At 48.7% G+C, this 24,605-nt stretch overlaps 1 protein-coding gene across 2 annotated transcripts in view; it reads right to left on the bottom strand.

Annotated features, from left to right (window-relative positions):
• CC2D1B (coiled-coil and C2 domain containing 1B) overlaps positions 1–24,605 on the bottom strand; it is a 154,860-nt gene that overhangs the window by 128,017 nt on the left and 2,238 nt on the right. Inside the window, exons 2-4 of one of the 2 annotated variants that reach the window (XM_033916368.1) lie at positions 16,197–16,263; positions 15,446–15,537; positions 4,721–4,859 (exon numbers count right to left, since the gene is read on the bottom strand). In XM_033916368.1, the coding sequence (XP_033772259.1) occupies positions 4,721–4,859; positions 15,446–15,514 (208 nt within the window). In that variant the 5' untranslated portion in view covers positions 15,515–15,537; positions 16,197–16,263. The remainder of the gene's footprint in view (positions 1–4,720; positions 4,860–15,445; positions 15,538–16,196; positions 16,264–24,605) is intronic. The other variant, XM_033916367.1, reaches the window with a different exon arrangement.

Here is a 24,605-nt window from a genome sequence, read left to right as displayed (position 1 = left end):
ACAGTGGAAGAAGAAAAGGTTCCCTGGAACTGAGTTGAAGTAGAAGGAAGAACCAATGTTGCCTGGGCCACCTCGGAGCAATCAGAATCATGGTGGCTTCCTCCCTCTTGAGCTTGAACAAGGTTCGTAACATGAGAGGCAGAGGAGGGAAAGCGTACAGGAAGAGATTGGACCAATCGAGGAGAAATGCATCCGCTGCCAGACGGTGAGGAGAGTAGAGTCTGGAGCAGAATAGAGGCAGCTGGTGATTGTGAGGAGCTGCAAAGAGGTCTATCTGAGGAGTGCCCCACTGAGCGAAGATGGACTGTAGAGTTAAAGGGTCGAGTGTCCACTCGTGAGGCTGGAGAATTCTGCTGAGCTTGTCCGCTAAAGAATTCTGTTCTCCCTGAATGTAGATAGCTTTCAGGAATAGGTGGTGATCTGTGGCCCAAGCCCAAATCTTCTGGGCTTCCTGGCACAAGATGCGAGAGCCTGTCCCATCCTGCTTGTTGATGTAGTACATCGCAACTTGATTGTCTGTGCACAGCAGGAGAACCTGAGGAAAGAGAAGATGTTGGAAGGCCTTGAGGGCATAAAACATCGCTCTGAGTTCCAGGAAATTGATGTGATGCTTCATTTCCTGGGCTGTCCAAAGTCCTTGAGTTTGGAATTCGTTCAAATGAGCTCCCCAGGCATAAGGGGAGGCGTCGGTGGTGATGACCAGTTGATGAGGAGGTAGATGGAACAGAAGACCTCTGGAGAGATTTGAGGATATCAACCACCATTGTAGAGACTGACGAAGAGATGATGTCACAGATATGTGTCGTGAGCAAGGATCCGTCACTTGGGACCACTGGGTAGCTAGGGTCCATTGAGGAGTGCGCAAGTGAAGACGTGCGAAGGGTGTGACATGAACTGAGGAGGCCATGTGACCCAAGAGTATCATCATTTGCTTGGCAGAGATGGAACGTTGTGGAAGTACCTGCTGACATAGAGATTGAAGAGTGTGAAGACAGTTGGACGGCAGGAACGCTCTCATGAGGACTGTGTCCAGCACCGCTCCAATGAATTGAAGTCTTTGAGTGGGGATGAGATGAGATTTGGGTAGATTGATCTCAAACCCCAGAAGTTGGAGAAACAGGATGGTCTGGTTGGTGGCCAGGAGTACTGTCTGAGATGAATTGGCCTTTATCAACCAATCGTCCAGGTAAGGAAAGACCTGAAGGTGGTGAGAGCGTAGAAAGGCAGCCCCAACAATCAGACATTTGGTGAACACTCTTGGAGAGGAGGCAAGGCCGAAGGGCAGCACCTTGTATTGGTAATGACAGTGATTGATCATGAAACAGAGGTACTGTCTGGAGGTCAGATTGACCGGTATGTGAGTGTATGCGTCTTTGAGATCGAGGGAGCATAGCCAGTCGTTTTGATTGAGAAGAGGGTAAAGAGTGGCTAAAGAAAGCATCTTGAATTTTTCTTTGACTAAGCATTTGTTGAGATCGCGAAGATCTAGAATTGGCCTGAGATCTCCTGTTTTTTTGGGGACTAGAAAGTAACGGGAGTAGAATCCTCTATATCGTTCAAAAGGAGGAGGGATTGAACCTCCTGGAGAAGGAGAGAAGACTGAGGAGTGTTCAAAGCAGACTCTCTTGGCAGACTTAGGGTAGGAAGTGTCTGAAAGTTGAGAGAGTAGCCGTGGCGAATGATGTTGAGGACCCATTGGTCCGAAGTGATAACTTCCCACCGGCTGAGGAAAAAAGTGAGACGGCCACCTATAGGTTGAGGTAGGTGGGTAGATGTGGTGACGCTGGCTATGCCCTGGAGAATTAAGTCAAAAGGGCTGCGTAGATTTCTGCTGTGGAGGCGGCTTCACAGGTTGTTGCTGCGGTGGTCTAGGAGTCTGTCGTTGTTGTTGACGTTGATGCCTAGGTTGCTGGGGAGCTGATGGCAATGGACGAGCCACATAACGGCGTTGGTAGGCCGACTGCTGTCTGAAAGGCCGTGCTGGTGGAGTCTTCTTTTTTGTTTTGAGGAGAGTATCCCAGCGTGTCTCATGGGCGGAGAGCTTCTGGGTGGTCGAGTCCATGGATTCCCCAAAGAGCTCATCCTCCAGGCATGGAGCATTAGCCAACCGATCTTGATGGTTGACATCAAGCTCGGATACTCTCAGCCATGCAAGGCGGCGCATGGCCACAGACATGGCCGTCACTCTGGAGGTAAGTTTGAAGGTATCGTAAATGGATCTTACCATAAATTTATGGAGCTGGAAAAGAGAAGACGAACAGTGGTGAAAAGCCTGTCGTTTCCGCTCAGGAAGGTACTTTTCAAAGGAAGCCATGGTGGTAAGGAGATGCTTGAAATAAAAAGAAAAATGAAAAGCATAATTACCAGATCTGTTAGCGAGCATAGCATTCTGGTATAATCGCTTACCGAATTTGTCCATGGCTTTACCTTCTCTGCCAGGAGGGACAGAAGCATATACACTAGTCCCCGCAGACTTTTTAAGCTTAGATTCCACAAGCAGAGATTCATGGGGAAGCTGTGGCTTATCAAACCCAGGAATAGGGATTACTTTGTATAATGAATCCAATTTGCGGGGAGCTCCTGGAATAGTTAAAGGAGTGTCTAGGTTTTTATAGAAAGTTTCCCTCAAGATGTCATGAAAAGGGAGTTTCAAAAATTATTTTGGAGGCTGGTCAAAGTCAAGGGCATCAAGAAAGGCCTTGGATTTTTTAGTCTCAGCCTCCAAAGGAATGGAAAGAGATTCGCACGTGTCCTTCAAGAAAGAAGTGAAAGATGTGGAATCATGTTTGGAGGATGGATCAGGAATAGCAGGATCATCCTCATCCGAAGAACACTCACCCTCAGAAAGAAAAGGCTCTTCGGAGTCACCCCACAGATCAGGGTCCCTAATATGGGAGCCGCGGTCCCGATACTCCGGAGTAGAGGGTTCTAGGTGTCGGGATTTGCGTGCCGACTTACCCGACCTCATAGATACGGTACCAGGAGATGTTACCGACTGATGCTGGGCTCTCGGCTCCGGTGAAAGGACTGTCATCGATACCGATGATGCCGAGTGAACCGGTACCGAAACAGTGGATGCTGACAGTAGGGGCTGCTCCACTGCCGGTACCGGTGGCTCAGACCGGACCGGGACCGGAAGGTTCGGTGCCAAGAGAGCAGGAAGGAGTTGTTGTAACTGCTCCTTGAGCTGCACTTGTAGGATAGCTGCAATGCGCTCATCCAAAGAAGGCACCGGTACCGCCTTTTTCTTTTGTAGTACCTGCGGTGCCGCTCGACGCCCCGAAGATGAGGAGCCCGAGGTCGAGGGACTCACCTCGATAGGGGCGGAGCGCTTCCGCGGGCGCCTCACGGTCGGCAGGACTGGGCTCGCTGCAATCGAGACCGGAGGACGCTCCAGCGGGGAAGGCTTCTTAGCCGGCTTACCTGGGTGTTGCGACGCCGCACGGTGTCGACGAAGTGGGTGCCGACTGCAATGGAGCCGAAGCCGGTGTCGATGACGCGGGATCGGACATTTCGGCACCGAAAAGTAATCGCTGTTGTATCTGGCGATTTTTTAAGGTACATTTTTTTAACGTGGCACAGCGGGTGCAGGTGGAAGCCTAATGTTCAGGACCTAGGCACTATAAGCACCAGTTGTGCGGGTCCGTGAGGGATATAGGCCGTGCACACCGCTGGCACTTCTTGAACCCTGGCTGGGGGGGCATGAAAGTAAAAACGGCTTCTGCCAAATCGAAGGCCGAGGCCTCGATGGTGGCAGAAGGCCCCGCCGGGGCAAAACCGAAATGACGAGAAAAATAAAAAGTAAATGTTCGATTTTTTGTTTTTTTTAAAATAAAGAAAAGAAATGAAGGGAAAAAAACTTCCAAAAAGGTTTCGCGAGCGGGAAGGCGTTAAGGAAAAAATTTCAACAGCCGTTGAAAAAAGCGACTTCTTAGCTCCGCGGAAACTAAGAAACTGGGGACCGCGCACCTCTGTCGGGCGGGAAGGCACTCGTGCATGCGCGGTGCGGCCTACTAGAACTTTCCAAGTTCTTAGAGTGCAATCACTCTAAAATTGTCCGTACCGGGGCTCCGTCGGTGCCGTCACCCATCAGTCAAGAATATGCTGCCTGCTTGTCCTGGGATAAGGTAATATACAAAGTTCTTAGAGTGCAATCACTCTAAAATTGTCCGTACCGGGGCTCCGTCGGTGCCGTCACCCATCAGTCAAGAATATGCTGCCTGCTTGTCCTGGGATAAGGTAATATACAAGTCCAATCCCTTTCCCACTCTGATACAGCTTTGTATTATGCTGGAGCCCTGTACAATTAGGATGAAGAGGTAGAATATGTTTTCTGACAGCCCCATGGCTTATTGGGATTAATTCATCAGTGTGACATTTCTGATCACCAGTGAGTTGCAGGCTACTAGAAATTTCACACTCTGTGGAAGTTCACCAACACCATCCATTTTAATTGGGTTGAATATTTTCAGCACACAGTTTGTTTTTCTGCAGGATAATAATAATTAGTACATAGACAGTGAGTTAAGAACTGGAACTAAGGAAAATTTGCCAATTTCCACTTCCTGAACTGGTAAAGAAGGACTAAAAGAAGATTGTGAGTTAACAGAGGCCCTGCTCTGAAAGTCTATTAAAAAAGGCAGAAAGTGTGAAAGGCAAGTAAAAATTAAAAACAGCTATCTGAACCTTCCCTGTAAAGCCTTATTTATGACAAGCTCACCTTTGCTTTTAGGCTTTTGTTTAGGTGCTGATGCCTCTTCCGTGAGAGCAGCCAGCTCAGCTTCTAACTCTCCATCATCCTCTTCATCATCCATGTCCATCATCATCTCTTCTGGATTGAAATCTACAAATAACCCCAGCTAGTTGCAAGAAGCACAGGGAAATAAGAATTTATAGTACAAACCAAAGAAATATAATTTTGTAAGATACAAGTTGCATAAAATACCAAATCATAAAGTTCAACAATTCAAATGACCAACCTATCAGATGCAAGAAAGCATTGAGATAAATCATTAGCATATTCCAAAGAGGCAGCTGCCCACGACCTGGTAGTACTGAGGAAGGCAGAGGAAGACCTGTACTCACATGGATGGGTTCTATGTGCAAGTATTTCTGCAATAACTACAAATCTGGATTTAATTTATCACATACTAAGCACCTACCTTAACAAATAATATCAATATAAACCCATCTGAGTATAAACCGAAAAGCACAGTTACTTACCGTAACAGGTGTTATCCAGGGACAGCAGGCAGATATTCTCACATGTGGGTGACGTCATCCCCGATGCGGACAGCTTTTCAAGCAAACTTGATTGAAGATTTCAAGTTTGCTAGTGCTGCACCACGCATGTGTGTGCCTTCCTGATCCACTAGAGGGCGCATCCCCTCCTCATGGTCTTCAGTTTAGATAGCTAGTAAAGAAGCCAACCTTGGGGAGGCTGGCGGGTTGTGAGAATATCTGCCTGCTGTCCCTGGATAACACCTGTTACGGTAAGTAACTGTGCTTTATCCCAGGACAAGCAGGCAGCATATTCTCACATGTGGGTGACCTCCAAGCTAACCAAAAAGGGACGGAGGGAAGTTGGCAATTCAAGAAAACAGATTACGCAAAACCGACTGGCCAAACCGGCCGTCGCTCCTGGACAGAGTATCCAGACAGTAGTGGGAGGTGAAAGAATGAACCGAAGACCAAGTGGCAGCCTTGCAAATCTCCTCGATAGGCGTTGACCTGAGGAAAGCTACAGAAGCCGCCATCGCACGGACTCTATGTCCCGGGACTCGACCATGCAGCGCGAGACCAGCCTGAGCGTAGCAAACCAGCCAACCAGTTGGACGAGGTGCGCTGGGAAACAGGGTGTCTCACCCAAGTAGGGTCGAAGGACAAAAACAATTGAGGAACCGTCCGATGAGACTGAGTGCGTTGAAGATAAAAAGCAAACGCCCTCTTACAGTCAATCGTATGAAGCGCCACCACGCCAGGATGAGAGTGGGACTTCGGAAAAAAGACCGGAAGAACAATGGAACGATTGAGATGAAAGTCCGAAACCTTCTTGGGCAAGAACTTGTAATGAGTACGCAGGACCACTGCGTCCTGATAAAATACAGCAGAAGACGGGTCCGCAACCAGAGGTTGCAGCTCACGGACTCTACGAACAGACGTGAGACCAACCAGGAATACCACCCGCCAGGTGAAACAGATCAAAAGAGCGTTATCAATGGGTTCAAACGGAGGTTTCACCAATTGAGCCAGGACCACCCTAAGATCCCAAACCACCGGAGGGAGCTTGAGTGGAGGATGAACATTGAAGAGACCCTTCAGAAAGTGGGAAACCGTCGGATGGACGGAGAGCAGCTTCCCATCCAGCGGCCAAGGAAAGGCAGCAATCGCAAAGAGGTGGACTCGGATAGATGTCGATTTGAGACCAGACCGAGACAAGTGGAACAGAAAATCCAGCACTGAAGGGCCCGCACCCGACCAAAGACCCTGAGTCCGAAGGCCGTCGAGGCGCACCCCTAAGCCTATGCCGAGGAGTCCATCGGCAGAACCTTCTGATGCAGGGATACGAAGAGGTGGCACACCAACGAAACAAGCGTGTCAAGGAGGGAGGCACCACAATGTGCTTGGAAGCGGGATCCCGATCCTGCCACCACTGAGATGCTCGGGTCCAGCGGGGAACACGAAGATGAAACCAGGCGAACATCGGGACATGAACCGTGGAGACCCATGATCCCAAAAGGATCAGCATCAGCTCGGCCGAGGCCGAAGACTGCGGAGACACCAGCTGACTCAAGCGCAGACAGGCGGCCTGCCGAGGCAGAAAAGACCGGAGGCGGACCGAGGACAGAGGGGCCACGTTCCGGCATAAACAAACAAGGGCCACCCCCTGAGGCCGAGACAAGAAGGAGCGCAGACAAACTGGGTCCAGGTCCGCCCCGACGGACTCCCGAGACTGGGGCGGGCAGAGTCTGAACCACTCCCGGACTAGAACTAGTGCAGGTCACGAAGGGCCTGGACCAGACGCAGATGGGAGGATGGGAATGCCCAACCGACAGAAGCGAGGCTATACTCCCGGTGCGTAGACACGGAGACACCCCTCCCGAAGGGAGGGGAGGAATCCCAGAAGGAGAGCAGCCCGGAGGCTATGCGAGAATAGTCAAAAAGATGGCCAGGAGTCGCCGAAGCCGGCGACTGGACCATAACCCGGCGCTGCTGCAGCTATTGCGGCTGCTGCGAAGGAGGCCGAGAACACAAGAAAGGTATCCGGAGGGCCCCTCCGGAGAAGGAGTCCAAACCACCAAGGCAGACGGGATTCAGCTGAAGGCGTCCCGATAGGCGAAGGACCGGTCGCGTTCTGAGAGGCGGTTAGTGGCCACCGCAAGAGAGGCCTCAAGAAGCGCAGAACTCACGCAAGTAAAAGTGGCGAGACGATCCTGGAGGTTCGGATCCTCAGCCACACTCTGCGCCAAGCGAGATAACGCATGGCAGGAGCAATAGAGCTGGAGCAGGGAGAGAGTCTCCTCCAGGCAACCAAACTCCATACTACAAGATTCCGTCACGGCTGCCCGGAATGAACCGAAGAGAAAGCGGGGAACCCTTTCGAACAGGAGCCGGAGATGCCGAGGCACAGAGCCCCAGACGACGTCGAGACACTAAGCCCCCGTCGATAACGGGGCGCAAACCCGCAGTCGACGCCGAGGCCCAAAGCCTCAGCCGCTGCCGAGATATAAAGCCCCCAGCGACGTTGCGGAACCAAGCCACAGTCGACATCGAGACACAAGGCCACTGCCAACCAAAGGGCAAAGCCCCAAGCGACGTCAAGTCACAAAGCTCCAGTCGACGGCGAGACACGAAGCCTCGGCAACGACGAGGCACAGATCTCCAGCCGACAATGAGGCCCCCAGCCTCAGTCGACGTCGAGGCACAAGCCTCAGGCGCCGCCGAAGCACAAGCGTCAAGTGACGCGGAGCACACGGCCGCAGCCGACGTCGAAGGTACAAAGCATCCGTCGACGTCGAGACACCCAGCCCCAGTCGACATCGAGGCAGAAAGTCGAAGCACAAAGCCTTAGACGACGTCAAGGCACCAAGCCGCCTCCTACGTCGAGGCACAGGGCCGCAGTCGACGTCGAGGCACCAAGCCCCAGTCGACGTCAAGGCACGAAGCCCCAGTCGACGTCGAGGCACGAAGCCCCAGTCGACGTCGAGGCACATCGAGGTTCAGAAGTCAGCACCGTACCAATGAAACTGGTAATAAAGGTGCAGCAGTGCGCGCCATAAAGGGCAACCTCGAGATGAGTATTCCCATGAAAGGAGGCACGCTTCGAAGGTCTCGTAGAGGCGGGCACGACTGCACTCGATGCCTGGAATGCCTGAGACTCAGCCGGTGGCATTACCGAGGTAACACAGCTAGAAGAACAGAAAGAAAGAAAGAAGACTTACCGGGGATCGAAGCTACTCAGTCCGATTCCAACGAAGGAAAAAGGGTCCCGGCCATCCTGCTCACACGAGGTGAGCCCAGAGAGAGGCCAGGGAAGAAGAAAATACAGCTGCAGCCAAATGAGGCCTAGCCGCATGGCTGAGGCCTAGCTGCATGGCTGAGGCCCAAGAAGGGCCTGCCGGTGGAACCAGCAGAAACACAATAAAAAGTCCTTTTTTTTTTTTTTTTGAAACAAAGAAATACACGATCAATCAACAAACGCACAGCAACTCCCTAACAAAATAAAGAAGCCGCGGTGCTAGAAAGGCACTTATAAGAACGCAGAGAAGAGAGACAGAGCTTTCTGGCTCCGCGGAAAACTAAGAACTGAAGACCATGAGGAGGGGATGCGCCCTCTAGTGGATCAGGAAGGCACACACATGCGTGGTACAGCACTAGCAAACTTGAAATCTTCAATCAAGTTTGCTTGAAAAGCTGTCCGCATCGGGGCTCCGTGGATGACGTCACCCACATGTGAGAATATGCTGCCTGCTTGTCCTGGGATAATACCATTTTACCCCTAAAAGTGGGGGTAAAATGGTAACTCGAATATAAACTGAAGGTTTACATTATACCATTCTTCCCCTATATCCCCTCTGATGATAGGCATTCCTATCCACCTTCACTCACTTCCAATGGTGTCCATCCTCTGCCCGCATGTTCTCCCATCGTCAACACCCCTGACCAGGTAATTTCCCCACTGTCAGCATCCATCTTTACCCCTAAAGAGGCATGACCCACCCCCCTTCTCAGACCCAGCAGTAGGACCCCAGGCTTCCCTGGTAGTCTAGCAGGGTATTGGGGCAGGAGCGATTCTCACTTGGTCCTGCCTGTGCTCTCTCAACACTGAAAATGGCTGCTGAGACTTCCAGCTATTTCACCTGGGTTCAGGAGGGAGTGGGCCATGACTCTATGGGATGGGGGGAAGAAGGAGGGAGTAGGCGCACTGACAGATGGGAAATTACTGGGTTGGGGGGAGTTGATGGTGGGAGAACTGCCAGCTCCGTGGAGAGAAGAAGGGACACTTCTGGGAGGGTGAGTGGGTAGACTCAAATATAAACAGAACCTCCCATTTTTGGGCCATTTTTCTGGCCCCCAAATCTCTATTTATATTCGAGTATACAGTTTACAGTATTTACCAATGGGCAGAATTGGCACAGAGATGGCAAATTATAAAAGTAGTCAAAGTGCTCCGTAATCTTTTCTTGAAATACAGTCTACAGTGGTGCCTCACACAACGAACTTAATTGGTTCCAGGAGCAAGTTTGTTATGCGAAAAGTTCGTTATGTGAAACGCGTTTTCCCATAACAATACATGTTAAAAAAAATAATTCGTTCTGTAGCATAAAATATGCTAAGATGACATAAAAAAAGATAAATTTTTTGTTATTATTTTTATTTAGATACATCTCCCTGTCCTTTTACTTCCACTATCTTCCTATCCCATCTCTATTCCCTTTTGTCCCTCTCCCCATGATCAATCATCTCACCACCTCTCTCTGCCCTCACCCTCAGGGTTCAAGATTGCTTCCACTCTTTTTCCTGTTGTTCTCTCTGCCTGTCACCCTATGATTTAGCATCCCTTCTGCCCTTGTCCAATATTTCCCCTTCTCTCCCTCCCTCTCATCCCCTGCTCCAACATGTGCTTTCAGCGGCCTTCTCCCCCCTTAAGCGTCTTTTCTTCTCCACTCCACCTTTCCTCCCTCCCTGCCTCCACCTTTGTGGCGCTTTTGCACCCGACCGACAACAGAACAGGCCCGGTCGGACAAATCTCCCTGTCCTGTAGCCGCGAATCTAAATTACCTTCTTACAGCAGCTGGATTATTGAAGCTGCTGTAAGAGGTAATTTAGATTCGCGGCTACAGGGCAGGGAGGTTTGTCGGCCGGGCCTGTTGTCGGTCGATCGGGGGACCTGACCAGCTGTGCACATTCTTCGGGGCGGACCGCCCCCTCCCCCCTCTTTCGTTCGCCATTGCCTTCTTCCTACCTGCCCTGCCGCAGCCGCACACAGCCGACCGGAAGTCTTCCTGATGTCAGCGCTGACGTCGGAGGAAGGGAGGGCTTTGCTTAAGCCCTCCCTCCGACGTCAGCGCTGACATCGGGAAGATTTCCGTTCGGCTGTGTGCTGCGACAGGGCAGGTAAGGAGAAGGAGACTACCCTCGCAGCTCGACCAACCCCGCTGCGATCCAACCCCGCAGGAACCCCGGAAGGATGCAGCTCGGGCGACTTCGTTGTGTGAAACGAAGTCCGTTGTACGAATCAAGACATAAAGTTCGTTGTGCGCAGCGTTCGCTGTGCGAGGCGGCCGTTATGCGAGGCACCACTGTATATGTTTTTTGGGGTTTTGTGGGTTTTTTTTTTAAGTTAAAAGAAGCAGTCCATCCCCAGCATAAATTCTGCTAGTAGGTGTGGCCAGTGTTACTGAATAGAGCTGCTGTTTGGCCCAAAAATAGGTCAAGAATTCATATGGGAAACCTACAATTAGCTTCCTAATTAGTTTTTCTTATGATGTAAATATGCAATGAGCACAGAAGAAGCATAACTACAAAATAACTTTTGAAAGACTCACATATTCACTTAATGGCAAGACAGACCAATGACTTCACCAAAGGTAATTTAATAAAACGGTACCGAGGTTGTAAAGGCTCACAGGCACATATTGTGACAGGGACCATATAACCCCAGAGCTTGAACCCCAGGAATATGAGCCTAGTCCTACCAGTAAGAGAAAGGCAAAGCCAAATTAAAAATCCTAGAAACAAAGTTGCACCTTTTTTTAGCGCAGTGGCAGTATCATAGCCAATGAGGTTAAACCAAGGTGCGATTATTGCTTATTGAAAGCTGTACCTTTAAAGCCTGCAAAAGCTAAATTCCAGTTTAAGAGTGCAGTTCCCTTTAAATCTCAACCTGTCCTGGCCAGAAAGATGGGATGGGACCCTGCAGCATGGGACTTTAGAGAGCAGCTTTCCTTGTCAGGGGAACAGGCTGCACTTGGCCAAGATGGAAGAAGGCAGTCCAGAAAGGGAGCTGCTGAGCTGTGAAGGAAACTGCTGGTGAGAGAAAATGAGTAGGTAGAACTGTCTGATGTTGAAATGCAGGAAGTGGAATGTCCAGGGGATAATTGGGACCCAAGAGAGGAAGTAATGGAATGGCAGCCTGACTCAGAGATGCTGGAGAATTCAGAGGAGGTCATGGACTGTAAAAAATACCCCATGGCAATGGGGAACTGTGAGTAGCTGCAACAAGTGTTTATGGATCTTTTTTTTCTCCTGATAAAAGCTACTGCTTGGGGACAAACACTAAAGACTGAAGCTGATGTGTTTTTTTTTTCTTCTTTATTGTCACAAGGGGGACTTAAAGCTAATTGCCCAGGGAGGGAAACGTGTGCTCTTGTTTTCTTTTGCCAAACCTTTTTTTTCTGAAAAGAACTGTGTTCTGTGGAAAAGCTAAGGGCAAGGACACTGGAGTGTTGGTAGCCTCATATTATTGGCAGGGTGGAAAGATCCATGGGTATCAGCTCCACCTCCTTGAGTGGACTTGTATTTTGACATGGCACAAAGCCCTGCCTTGCTAAGAGGTCTGAGCTAGAGGAGAGAAAGCATTTTTGCTAGGTTTTGTTTTTGGTTGCTTTGGTGCTTGAAGCTGGGCTTCTCCAGGAAGGAAGAGGCCACATGCTCAGTGCTCAAGCTGAGAATTAAGAAAAGGAGCTGCACTGAAATGAACTTGGTTGTTTAAACACTGTTTTGCACTATGTACAAGTGAACTCTCAAGGGAAGTCCTAAGCAGGGTATTTTGGACTCTGTTATCAAGAACAGGAGAATGAACTGAGAATCCTGAGCCAAGCACAGGACCAAGAGAAGGTTGCTTTTTTTTTTTTTTTCTATAGCAAGTGGGACAATACAAGTGTGTGCTGAAAACTGCTCGTGCCTTTTTTGTTTCCTTATGTGTTTTGAATATCCTGACAATTGCCATCCTGATGAAAGATATATTGTTGTGGTTTATTTCCATTTTTTCTAATAAAACCAGCCTTGTTTCCTTTCCAAGAGACCTGGTGTGCATTGGGGGATGCTGGGGGGAAGGGAAATCCTGAGTAAGACCAATTTACCATTCTGACCTTGTGACTCTGCACAGGTACTTCCTTTGCCTGTTGCAATATGTTGCACCCCTCTTATAAAGGCTTCCAACTGACACAGCAAAACATATAAAAGAGGAATTGTTACTAAATGCACAGCATATATTGCCTCTCCAAGCAAAGATATTTATTTTTGTTCAGTGGACCTTCAGATGTGCAGCTGTAAGTTTTTAGTACTATAGTCGACATCGGTCCAAACTCTCTATCAAAACCTATAACATATTTATTCAATGGCTTAATCCTTATCCTAAATTTTTATTATAATCATTATAATATTAGTGATTACTCAACTTTCAAACAACAAAGGGGGGGGGGGCAACATCTGACATAAGCTTATGTTTCAGCCAAAGGCTATATCAAAAAGAAGTCCTCTTCTAGCTCACACCAGGCCGCATCCATAAAATGTAGCCACACAAATTTATCTGATACAAATGGCTACTTTTACGAAGGTGCGCTAGCATTTTTAGCACAAGCACCGGATTAGCGCGCGCTATAGCACGCGCTAGCCGAAAAACTACTGCCTGCTCAAGAGGCGGTAGCAGCTAGCGTGCACGGTATTTTAGTGCGCGCTATTCCGCGCGTTAAGGCCCTAGCGTGCCTTCATAAAAGGAGCCCAAAGTATCTGATTACTTGCATTATTGGTCCAATCATGTGATTTTTTTCGCCCCATATAAAAAAACTTTCTGTATTAATATAAATCAAATCTATGACGCCAAAACTTTTTATTTAAACTTGCTAATTTGGTTTTTTACAATCCCATTCATCCAAACAGAATCTTATACACTTTACAATACTAACTCATTAAAAAATACCATGAAGATATATCTGGACTAGGGTTACCAGATTTCCTCTTTTAAATTAAAAAAAAACAAAAAACAACACATGTGGCCCCGCCCCCACACAAACCTTGTGTCTCCTTCCTTGAGCTCTGGCCCTGCGCATGCGTGGACGTCAGCGCAGTGACATCATGCTCATGCGCGCATGCCTGTGATGTCATTACGTCGGCATCTGCACATGAGCAGAGACCCTCCAGATGCAGCCCCGAGCTTAGGCCTTCCAAAACTCAGACAAACTGCCGACAAATATCTTCCTACTTGGGGCCATGACACCAATAACGCTTCACAACATTCATTCCTACCAGAACACCTGGCCTTCGTCACATATGCAGAACACAGATAAACACTATGCAAATTCAGGACTACAAACTAAAAGTCCTAATATACACACATGAAAACCGAAGATGCCAGACTCTGCATGCAGTACAACAGAGAAACAGAAATATATTTTTTCCCGAGTAGTGCAAAATATAGACAGCCGATGTAAATTCTAAAAATGGATAACTTCGGAGTGATTTTTATTTTTCTACTCATCTTTTTCCAGTCTCTGGTTTGTGCTCTTAACTCTCTCTAGGGCCTGTTTATCCACTTACTGTTTTCTTTCCTTCACTTTCTGCCCTACATCCATCTTTGGCATTAATATTTAACTTTCTTCCATGTTTCTGCTTCCTCCTCAGGATCTATCTACTTTTCCATGTCTTCCCTTCCCAACTATCCATGTACACTCTCTCCTTCCTCTTTCTACCCTTCCCCACCATCCATGCATGCCATCTCCTCCCTCTTTCTTCTCCCCTATTCCCATCTATCCATAAACAGCATTTTTTCCATCTTTCTTCCCTTCCCCATCCCTGTGCACCATGTCCTCCCTCTCTCTCCCTTTCCCCTCCATCCCTATGTACCATCTCTTCCTTCTCTTTCCCTCTCCTATGGTCTGATATCTGTCTTCCCCCTCCTATGGTCTGGGATCTTTATCCTCTCCTTCCCCGGTCTAGCATCTCTCTCTCCTCCTTCCTTTCCCTTCTCCTCCCTTTGTGGTCTGGCATCTCTCTGTTTTCCCTTCCCCTCCCTCTGCCTTAGTCTGGAATCCCTCCCTCCTCCTTCCTTTCCCTGGTCTGACCTCTCTCTTCTCTCCCTCCCCCCCTCCACATCCAGTGGTCTGACATCTCTCTCCTTTCCCCACTTCCATGGTCTGGTAATCTTTATCTGCCCCTTCCCTTGTCTCCTCTGGAGGTCTGGCATTTTTCCTTCCCTTTTCTCCTCATCCCTGCAGTCCAGCATCTCTCTTACCCTCTCCATGTTATCCCCAACTCCGGGATCTGGTGCTTGCTCACATGGTGCTGCTTTAAGTCTTCGAGATGTTGGCAGCGTGACTAAAGTAAACATGCTGCCTTTGATGACCCGGAAGCTCATCTGCTGCTACTGCTTCCTGTTCCTGCATAGGCAGAAAGCAGTAGCAGAAAGAAAGTTTCCGGGTTGCTGAAGGCAGCATGTTTATATTAGTCTCACTGCCAACGGCCCAAAGTCTTAGAGCAATGCTATGTGAGCAAGCACCTGGGGAGGTGGGAAGGAGGGAGGACTCCAGGTAAGTGCAGGAGGGAGGGGGAAGGAGGACTCCAAATAGGTGCACGAGCTACTGTACGGGGTACTAGATGACTGGTTTCTCCAGATAAAAGTTATAAAATTAAAAAGCCACCTGGACTTCCAACAGTCTTCCATCTGGACTTCCAACAGTTGTCAAAAAGAGGACATGTCCAGGAAAACCCGGACATCCAATAACCCTAATCTGGATGAATTGCATGGAGGGCACTTTTCTAGCACCAAACAGGAAAATAGTAAAGGAATAAAATGTTTTATTATCATCAAATTACTTCACCAAGGTACAGGAAAGTAAATGGACTCATTTCAGAATTCTCAATAGTTAAGCAATCTTGCTGGGAAGATCCTTTAAGATACATCATAGCATCCTCTCTGTTAAGGTACTGTTAGAAGTAGTTTTACCTGTTTGGCTAGAGTGGCTCCCTGGCCCTTGGGCTGGGTTCCTTTCTTGGCAGGTCTCATGCCTGGCATCTCAGCTCTTACTGCGCTACCCCCTATAATCCAGAGGAAAAAAAAATCTAGTAATGTATCAAATATTTCCTAATCTAAGATACATGAGCACATCACATTTCTACTTCACTTTGACACCTGGTATGGTAGAACCACAACAGCTAGGAAGTCACCAAAGAAAAACACAGATGCATAGATTGGTACTATTGCATGGCATATCTCATTTCCGTAAACTGTAATTAATGCTGTGGCACCCAAATGCTCATAACAGCAGGTCAACTAACAATCAGATTTCTGTGTACTCATGGGGGATGAGCCCATGCACAGAGCCTATAACCCAGTGTTACCAGATACTTTTTTTATAATCCTGCCTAATTACTTTGAAAAAGCAGTCTAAAAACAGCTCATTGTCCAAGGGGGTGCTGAAAAGTTCTCAAACCAACTAACTTCAGTTGGAACAGTCTCCATTGAGGGCTATACACTTAGTCCAGCGAGTTTCCACTTTTTTCATTCAGTACTTTTCTGAAGGAACAAAAAAAGTGGAAATTCAATGGACTTGTATAGCACTTGATGGAGACTGCCCCAGTTTTGTTGGATGGGCTGAGAACTTTTCAGCACAACACAAATATTTTATGTAATGCTCCCTCAAAATGTCCAGCATTCTTAACTGTAATCTTATTTGGAACCTTATTTGTAATATTACCTAGAATTGTCCAGTCATCTTACTTTCTAATTGCAAGTTCTGGAAATATCCAGCTCTCTCACCTCTTCTGTAACCAAAAAAAACAAAACACAAAACAATTGTAACGTCACTGGAAATGTCCAGTTAGCTCTTTTGTAATCCGCCTTGAACTGCAAGGTAAAGGCGGAATAGAAGTCACTAATCTAATGTAATGTAATGTACATTTTCCCAAACAAACAGAAAACATCCAAGACCCCCACAATGAAGAGAAACAATTCTGGTGAACCTAGAAAAACAGCAGCTAGAACAGCAAGGGCACTTTTGCACTTACAAGCTCATTTTGAAAGAGAAACTGCACAAGAAAAAAAAACCTCGAACACTTTGTACACTCAACATAGACATTCCTATATGCAGAACAAAACCTAAATACAAAATATACTAAACAAGGCAAATTTACAAATATTTACATGAATTACATAAAGTTTTCTACTGTTCCTTGAGTTACCTATATTTCTGTACACTTATTATGGAAAGTAGTTACAAAATAAGAACACATTTTTTAAATTAACTTACCCCTCCCCCCCCTTTTTACAAAACTGCAATAATGTTTTTTAGCGCAGGCCAATGCACTGACACTCAGAGCTCCTATGAGCGTCAGGAGCAGTGCAGAGCATTCAGTGCGCCGGCCTGCGCTAAAAACCGCTATCACGGTTTTGTAAAAAAAAAGAGGGGGGGTTAAAGTTGAAAAATAAAATTAGATCATTCTAAAATAATAAACCGAACTCAAATTAATTCAAACTTGTATTGCGGTACCTATAATGCACTAGCAGTGAAACAGGTGGACATTTAATTTTATGGAAACAATGCAAGAATGATATATAGATGAAAGCGCACGGGACAATCCCGCAAGGACAAAGCTCAGACAAATGTGCACAGGACGTCAGCACACTGGATTAAAAGTTATATTTAAAGTGCTTCAAGGGGGTGTTGGGTTTACTTAGAAGAGTTGGCGCTGCCGTTGCGGGGTTCAGGGGAAACCCCCATTACAGAGGAAAGTGTAATTTTTCCCTGTTTTAAGGAAAAATTAAGTTTCCTCTCTAAGTGGAGGGGGGGTTTCCCCCCACCCACCCCCCCAACAGCAACGCCAACACTTCTAAGTAAAGTGTGTGTGGGGGTCCCCCACATACCCCCTCGGAGCACTTTAAATTTAACTTTTAATCCGGTGCGCTGACGTCCTGCGTGCATTTGTCTGAGCTCCTTTGTCTGCGCGCGATTGTCTGGCACGCTTTAGTCCCGTCAGCTGCAAGAATTATTCAACTGCAAAATTAACACAACTTCAAATTATATAGCCCAATTTATAGATAAAAATCAACATCTCACATAATTTAATAGCACTGGAGCTAATTTTGGAAACTAAATGGGTTGGTCAGTATTAGAGCTGCTCAAACACCTACTGCACCCACAGAAACACCATGGGCCAGATTCTATAAACTGCACTGTCGTTGGCTGCCTAAAAAATGGCCACTGATCACTTGTCAATCACGCAATGATGCCATTTATAGATATGCGGCTTCGTGCAAGGTAGGCACTGGAAATGTAGGCCAGGGTTTTAAAGGCCTACATTTCTGGTGCTTACCTTTCATGTGAATTGCAGCTACGGAGGCACTTTTCAACGCTTAATGCCACTTCTGGAGTTAGCTACGCCTACAGTAGTGTTACATAGAAACATAGAGTATGACGGCAGAAAAGGGCCGTCGGCCCAACACGTCTGCCCACTCAAAAGAGCCCTACCCTTAAAAGAACACTTCCCCTAAGCAATTCCTGAAAGTGAACCCACATGTTTATCCCATCATTTCTTGAAGTCGAGCATGTTGCTGGCTTCAACTACCTGAAGTGGAAGGCCATTCCAACGATCAACCACCCTTTCGGTGAAGAAGTATTTCCTGATGTCACAATAAAATCTCCCATCCTTGAGTTTGAGCGGATGCCCTCTTGTTGCCATGGGACCCGTAAGAAAAAAGATATCTTTCTCCACCTCGGTACACCCTGTAAGATATTTGAACGTTTCTATCATGTCTCCCCTTTCTCTGCGTTCTTCGAGAGAATATAACTGTAGCCTGCTTAGACGTTCTACATATAGGAGATCCTTGAGTCCTGAGACCATCTTAGTGGCCATTCGCTGAACCGATTCCATTCTCTTCACATCCTTTTAATAATGTGGCCTCCAAAACTAAACACAGTACTCCAGATGAGGTCTCACCATGGTCCTGTACAATGGCATTATGACTTCAGGTTTACGGCTGAAAAAATTTCTTCGGATGCAACCCAGCATTTGTCTAGCCTTGGCCGAGGCTTTCTCCACTTGAGTGACAGTCTTCATATCTTTGCTAATGATTACATCCAGGTCTCGTTCTGCGACAGTTCTTGTTAAAGTTTCACCATTCAGGATGTATGTTCTGCTGGGGTTACCGCTACCAAGATGCATAACCTTACACTTTTTGGCGTTAAAAGTTAAACTCAGTTGCCAAGTATTAGACTATTGTTCCAGTAAAAGTAGGTCCTGCCTCATAGTGTAGGGCACGGTTGCGCTGTGAACCATGTTGCATAGCTTAGCGTCATCGGCGAATAGTGTAATTTTACCTTGAAGTCCCTGAGGCAGATCTCGTACAAAGATATGAAACAGTATCAGACCCTGTGGCACTCCACTGGTCACTTCCTAGGTTTCTGAGGGGGTATCATTTACCACCACCCTCTGAAGTCTACCACTGAGCCAGTCTTTAACCCATGCAGTCAATGTTTCACCTAGTCCCATCGTTTTCATCTTGCTTAATAACCTACGGTGTGGGACACTATCAAAAGCCTTACTGAAGTCCAAATACACGATATCCAGGCACTCTCCTCTGTCCAGTTGTTTCGTTATCCAGTCAAAGAAGCTTATCATAAAGTTCATCTGTAGCCTTTAAATGGCTTTTTCAACTTAAATTAGACGCTGGTAGGGTACCTACCAGCACCTAACTTAAGGCACTGTTTATAGAATACAGTATGGACCCATTTGTCCAATAGTTTTTTCTTTAATCTGATTTTTTTTAATGGTTGGATTGTTTTAATTCTTTCATCTTAAACTTAACTCTGCCGTCTGCACTGACTCATAGGATAAGGAAGAGAACATAAAGTGGTGCCATTACAGTAGCAACTCAGGAGTACAGATTTCAGGGGGACTACTACTTACTTGAACCATATATGCAGCACTGCACACATTACAGCAGGTACCTTCTCTGTCCTTAGTGGACTCACAATCTAAGTTTCTGTACCTGAGGAAATGGAAGATTAAGTGAATTGCCGGGGGGGGTCAGAAGGTGCTGTAGTGGGAACTGAACCTAGTTCTTCAGGAACACAGTCCATTGGATTAACCATTAGGCTACTCCTCCACTCAAATAGTCAGGCTGTTATTTTTTTTACCAGCTACAAGGGGAATGGTAGCATTGCTTAAGACACAATGCTCTACAGCAGCGCATCTCAAACTGTGTGCCGTGGCACACTAGTGTGCTTCCTGAGATTTCAGGTGTGCCGTAGCACACTTGGGAGGAGGAGGAGAGGCGCCAGCTAACTGCCTGCAGGATGTGCCTCTCCAGGGCAGGATTAACCAATAGGCCAAGTAGGCACGTGCCTAGGGCCCGAAATGGTCAGGGGGGCCCGATGAAGGAGGGCATCAACATTGTTTTTTTCCAAACAGCGATGGGCCCCTCCAACATCGATCGGCAACGCAGCCCTCCCCCATCGACGTAAAGTAAGACAAGCAAGTTAACGCGGGTAAGAAAGGCAATGGGAACTGTAATTCTCCCTGGACAGGGATCTTACAGCCACACAAGAAGGTGACGTCCCCGTGACGGAGCCGACCCGGCAGTCTAAAAGCTGCAAAGCTAAAGAGCTTTGCGCATGTGCCAGCCCTCCCGCCCGAAAGTATCCCACCTGGCCCCTATATAAGCACACCCCCAACCGACATAAACAGTTTTAAAAGTTTCCGCGATCTATCCGACTCGGTAGTCTTAACGGGGTCATCCCGTTTCCTTATCGCTTCAACTTTTATTACCAACATTTCTCTTCTACATGATTTTGATTTAGCAGCGCTCTGGTTTAGCATGCCTGAAAAAGCCAAACCTGGTTTTAAACGCTGCTCCACGTGCGACCTCAAGATGTCGGCGACTGACCCGCACGCCTCCTGTATCCGTTGCCTGGGTCCCCTCCACCGGACGTCTTCCTGCGCTCACTGCGCTAAATTAAACAAGCGCTCGCTCAAAATTCGAGCGCTTAAACTAAAAGAATTTGAGCTCTCTCCTCCGCCTGCCAGCAAGGAGCATCAGAGCTGCAGGGACCGCCTCCCAAGGTGCCTAAGCTGGTGCTTCGTAAACCAGCTCAGGCACCAGCGTCTCCTGCTTGTGACACGTCGGGGCCGATGATGTCACACGCAGGGACGCTGCCTATTGGCTCCCTTGCTCCTCCACTGCCTATTGGCTCAGTGACTGCTCCCACTGGCCAATCGGCACCGTGCTCCTTCTCATACAGAGCCTGCAGCCCAGCGTTCTGCCTCCCCAGACCGGCATCTGCACTCTGCTTCAGCCAGCCCACCCAGGAAACTGAAGAGGAAAGCTAAACATCTTATTTCCTCCAGTTCCTCCTCCTCCTCGGGCTCTCCTCCTACACTGTCGTCTGCTGCTGCTGCTCTAACCCAGGATCCTCCCCAGCTCTCTCACCAGTCTCAGCCTCTGATGCAGCCTGCACTTTTTCAACTTTTCCAGCAATTCCAGCTCTTTCAGCAACAACAACTGCTTTCTGCATCTCCTCCGCTCCTCTCCGCTCAGCCTATTGAACAGGGCACTCAGCTTACATCCGCACCTCATCTGGTCCAGCATGATGCCCATCTCTCCGACTCTGTCTCCACTACCTCTTCTATGGCGGCGGAACTGGAATCTTACTATGCTTCCTCCTCGCGCTCTCCCTCGCCTGATCTACAGATGGATCCCCTGCTCTCTTCTCTAGCTCATGAAGATACTCCGTCTGAGCGGGATAGGGCATCATCCCCGGAAGACACCTCCTACCCACGCTTCCTGTCCAAGATGGCGTCTTCTTTACAATTGACCACCACGGCCCAGCCGGACCCCTGGGAACAGAGGCTTCAGGTGCTTAAGTATCTTCATATTCCAAAAGAAGTGGTCTCTTTGCCCCTTCATGCTACTCTGGCTGATTCTCAGAAAGCAATCTGGAACACCCCCTACTCGTCCCGGGTCACGAAACGCAGTTTGGAACATAAATACAAGGTTCAGGATGTAGCGGGGTTTGGCAAAACTCAACTCCCTCACCAATCCCTGGTTGTCCGCTCTGCCTTGCGGAAATCCAAGTCCTCCAAGGACTTCGCATCTACTCCACCAGTCCGCGAGATGCGCATCATGGACTCCATGGGTAAACGAGCATACCAAAATTCCATGCTGTCTGGGCAAATTGCCATCCATCAGTTCTTCTACACCCAATACCTCTATTCCAACATGGAGGATATGAGGAAACTGGTCGAGACCTTACCGGGGCCCACGCAGGAGGCTTTTAATGCCGTCCTCTCCAACTTCGAAGAATGCTCCAAGAACCTTATCCAGGCAGCTGACGATGCCTTTGATACCGCCATGCGGGGAGCGGCTACAGGTATTTCCACCCGCAGACTGGCATGGTTGCAATGCTCTAAACTGGGGGTGGACATCCATGCAAAGGTGGCAGATGCTCCTTGTCTCGGAGACAGCTTGTTTGGAGACAAGGTTAAGGATCTTATTGAGGGGCTTAAAGAGGATTGCACCACACTGGATGCTCTGGAGGAGGATACCGCACATCACTCAAAACAGCCCTTTAAGAAGCAGCTACCTTCTCAACGGCAGTTCCAGACCAGGAAGTCGTTTTCTTCTGCCAGACAGTTTGCTCCATATCCGCAGAAGCAGTTTCGGCCCTATCGACAGCAATCCTCCAACAGAGCCCCCAGAGACCGTCGCTCTCCTAAACCCGCTCAACCTGCTGGTCAGAAGCCCCAACCCTCTTTTTGACAACCCTCCCCTTCCCGCTGTCCCGGTGGGAGGTCGGTTGAGGTTTTTTCTCCAGACCTGGCGGGATATAACCACAGACACCTGGGTCTTGCGCATCATTCAACATGGATACCGCCTTCGCTTCCTGGCTCCTCCTCCTTGGTGCCCCCCGTCCCACCAGTCCCTCCAACCATCTCACCTGCTTCCTTTGCAACAGGAGTTGTCTCGGTTGCTGGACATTCGGGCCGTAGAGCCGATCCCCGAACACCAGTGGGGCCAGGGGTTCTATTCCCGATACTTCCTCATTCCGAAGAAGACGGGGGGCGTTCGCCCGATTTTGGACCTACGGAACCTAAACAAATTCATATTAAAGGAAAGGTTCCGCATGCTCTCGATCTCCGCCATTGCTCCTCTGCTCCAAGTCGACGCTTGGCTCACGTCCATAGACCTTCAGGATGCCTATCTGCATATTCCCATACATCCCTCTCACAGGCAGTATCTCCGTTTTGTGTTTCAGAACCTTCACTACCAATACACGGTTCTCCCTTTTGGCCTCTCGTCAGCACCAAGGGTCTTTTCCAAATGTGTCATCCCCATAGTAGCACATCTGCGAAAACAGGGCCTGTCCATCTTCCCCTACCTGGACGACTGGCTCATTTCGGCTATGACGCCCTGCCTCGCCCGCCACGCTTTGAGCCAAACCGTCAACCTCCTTCTACAGTTGGGATTTCTCCTCAATTTTCCAAAGTCCCATCTCTTCCCATCTCAATCGCTGCAATTCATCGGGGCAACTTTTCAGACTCAGCAGGCTATGGTTTTCCTCCCGTCACTACGAGCACAAGTCATCCAACAGCTGATGTCCCCCTGGTACCCAGGGCTCTGGGTCACAGCCAGGAACGTTCTCACCTTGCTAGGACACATGGCGGCCACAGTGCAAGTGCTGCAGTTTGCTCGCCTAAAGATGAGACCTATCCAATGGTTTCTCAAAACCCATTGGAACCAGTTCCTTCAGCCTCTTTCCACGCAGCTACAATTAACGCCCCAAGTGCTTCAGGACTTGCAATGGTGGTTTCACGTGGATCCCCTCTCTCACGGGCTTCCATTTCATCCTCCTCAGCCTACTGTCACCATCACAACGGATGCCTCCAAGAAAGGCTGGGGCGCTCATCTCCTCTCTTGGTCCACGCAGGGCACCTGGTCCCCCGCATTAGCTCGCTGCAGCATCAACTTCCTGGAACTGCATGCCATCCATCTCGCTCTGCAGGTGTTCCAACACCACTTGCACAGTCAGATCATCCGAATCCGCACCGACAACCAGATTGCCATGTTCTATGTGAACAAACAGGGGGGGATGGGCTCCTCTCGCCTATCCCGCGAAGCAGTCTCCATTTGGAACCTCGCTCTCCAGCTCCACTCCACCCTGCAGGCGGTCTACCTTCCGGGCACGGACAACCAGCTCGCAGACAGACTCAGCAGACAATTCAGTCCTCACAAATGGTCACTTCGGAGCACAGTTACGCGAAAACTTTTTGCAAAATGGGGCACTCCTCACGTCAACCTCTTTGCATCCCAGACGAATGCCAAATGTCCCAGATTTTGCTCCAGGTACGGAGAACCAACCTGTCTGGCAGACGATGCGTTCCTCCTCCACTGGTCTCCGCATCTCCTCTATGCGTTTCCTCCGATTCCTCTGATTGGAAAAGTACTTCAAAAGGCCATCGCAGACAATGTCTCCCTGATCCTCATCACACCGTATTGGCCGCGACAAGCCTGGTTCCCCGTCCTCCTCAACCGGGCTTCTCAGGCTCCTTGGATTCTCCCGCAGTTCCCGGATCTTCTCACACAACACGACGGTCAGTTGCTACACCCCAATCTTCCGTCTCTCAAATTGACAGCCTGGCTCCTGCTCCCACGCTGACTGGGGACTCTGCCTTCCCTCCGGAGGTCCTACACATCCTTCTTGCCTCCAGAGCTCCTGCGACTCAACGCTCCTACTCCGCCAAGTGGACCCGTTTCTAGCGCTGGTGCTCCACCCGTCGTGTTCACCCCAGCACCTCGCCCTTGGCTCAGGTCCTCCGCTACCTTACCTCTCTGCAGGTCTGCGGATTATCCTACAACTCTATTCGCCTTCATCTGGTGGCCATCTCAGTGTATCATGACCCCGTGGACGCGGTCTCTCTGGTACGCCATCCTGTGGTCAAGCGCTTCTTCAAAGGACTCCTTCGTCTGCATCCTCCCCTCCGCCCTCCTGTGCCGGTCTGGGATCTCAACCTCGTGCTGCAGGTTCTCATGGCTCCCCCATTTGAACCTCTCTCGGTCATACCACTCAAATTTCTTACCTGGAAGACTCTATTCCTGGTAGCTATTACCT

The sequence above is a fragment of the Geotrypetes seraphini genome, chromosome 12, assembly GCF_902459505.1.
Source record: "Geotrypetes seraphini chromosome 12, aGeoSer1.1, whole genome shotgun sequence".
In the NCBI taxonomy this organism is placed as follows: domain Eukaryota; kingdom Metazoa; phylum Chordata; class Amphibia; order Gymnophiona; family Dermophiidae; genus Geotrypetes; species Geotrypetes seraphini.
This window is presented reverse-complemented; position numbering and strand designations above follow the sequence as displayed.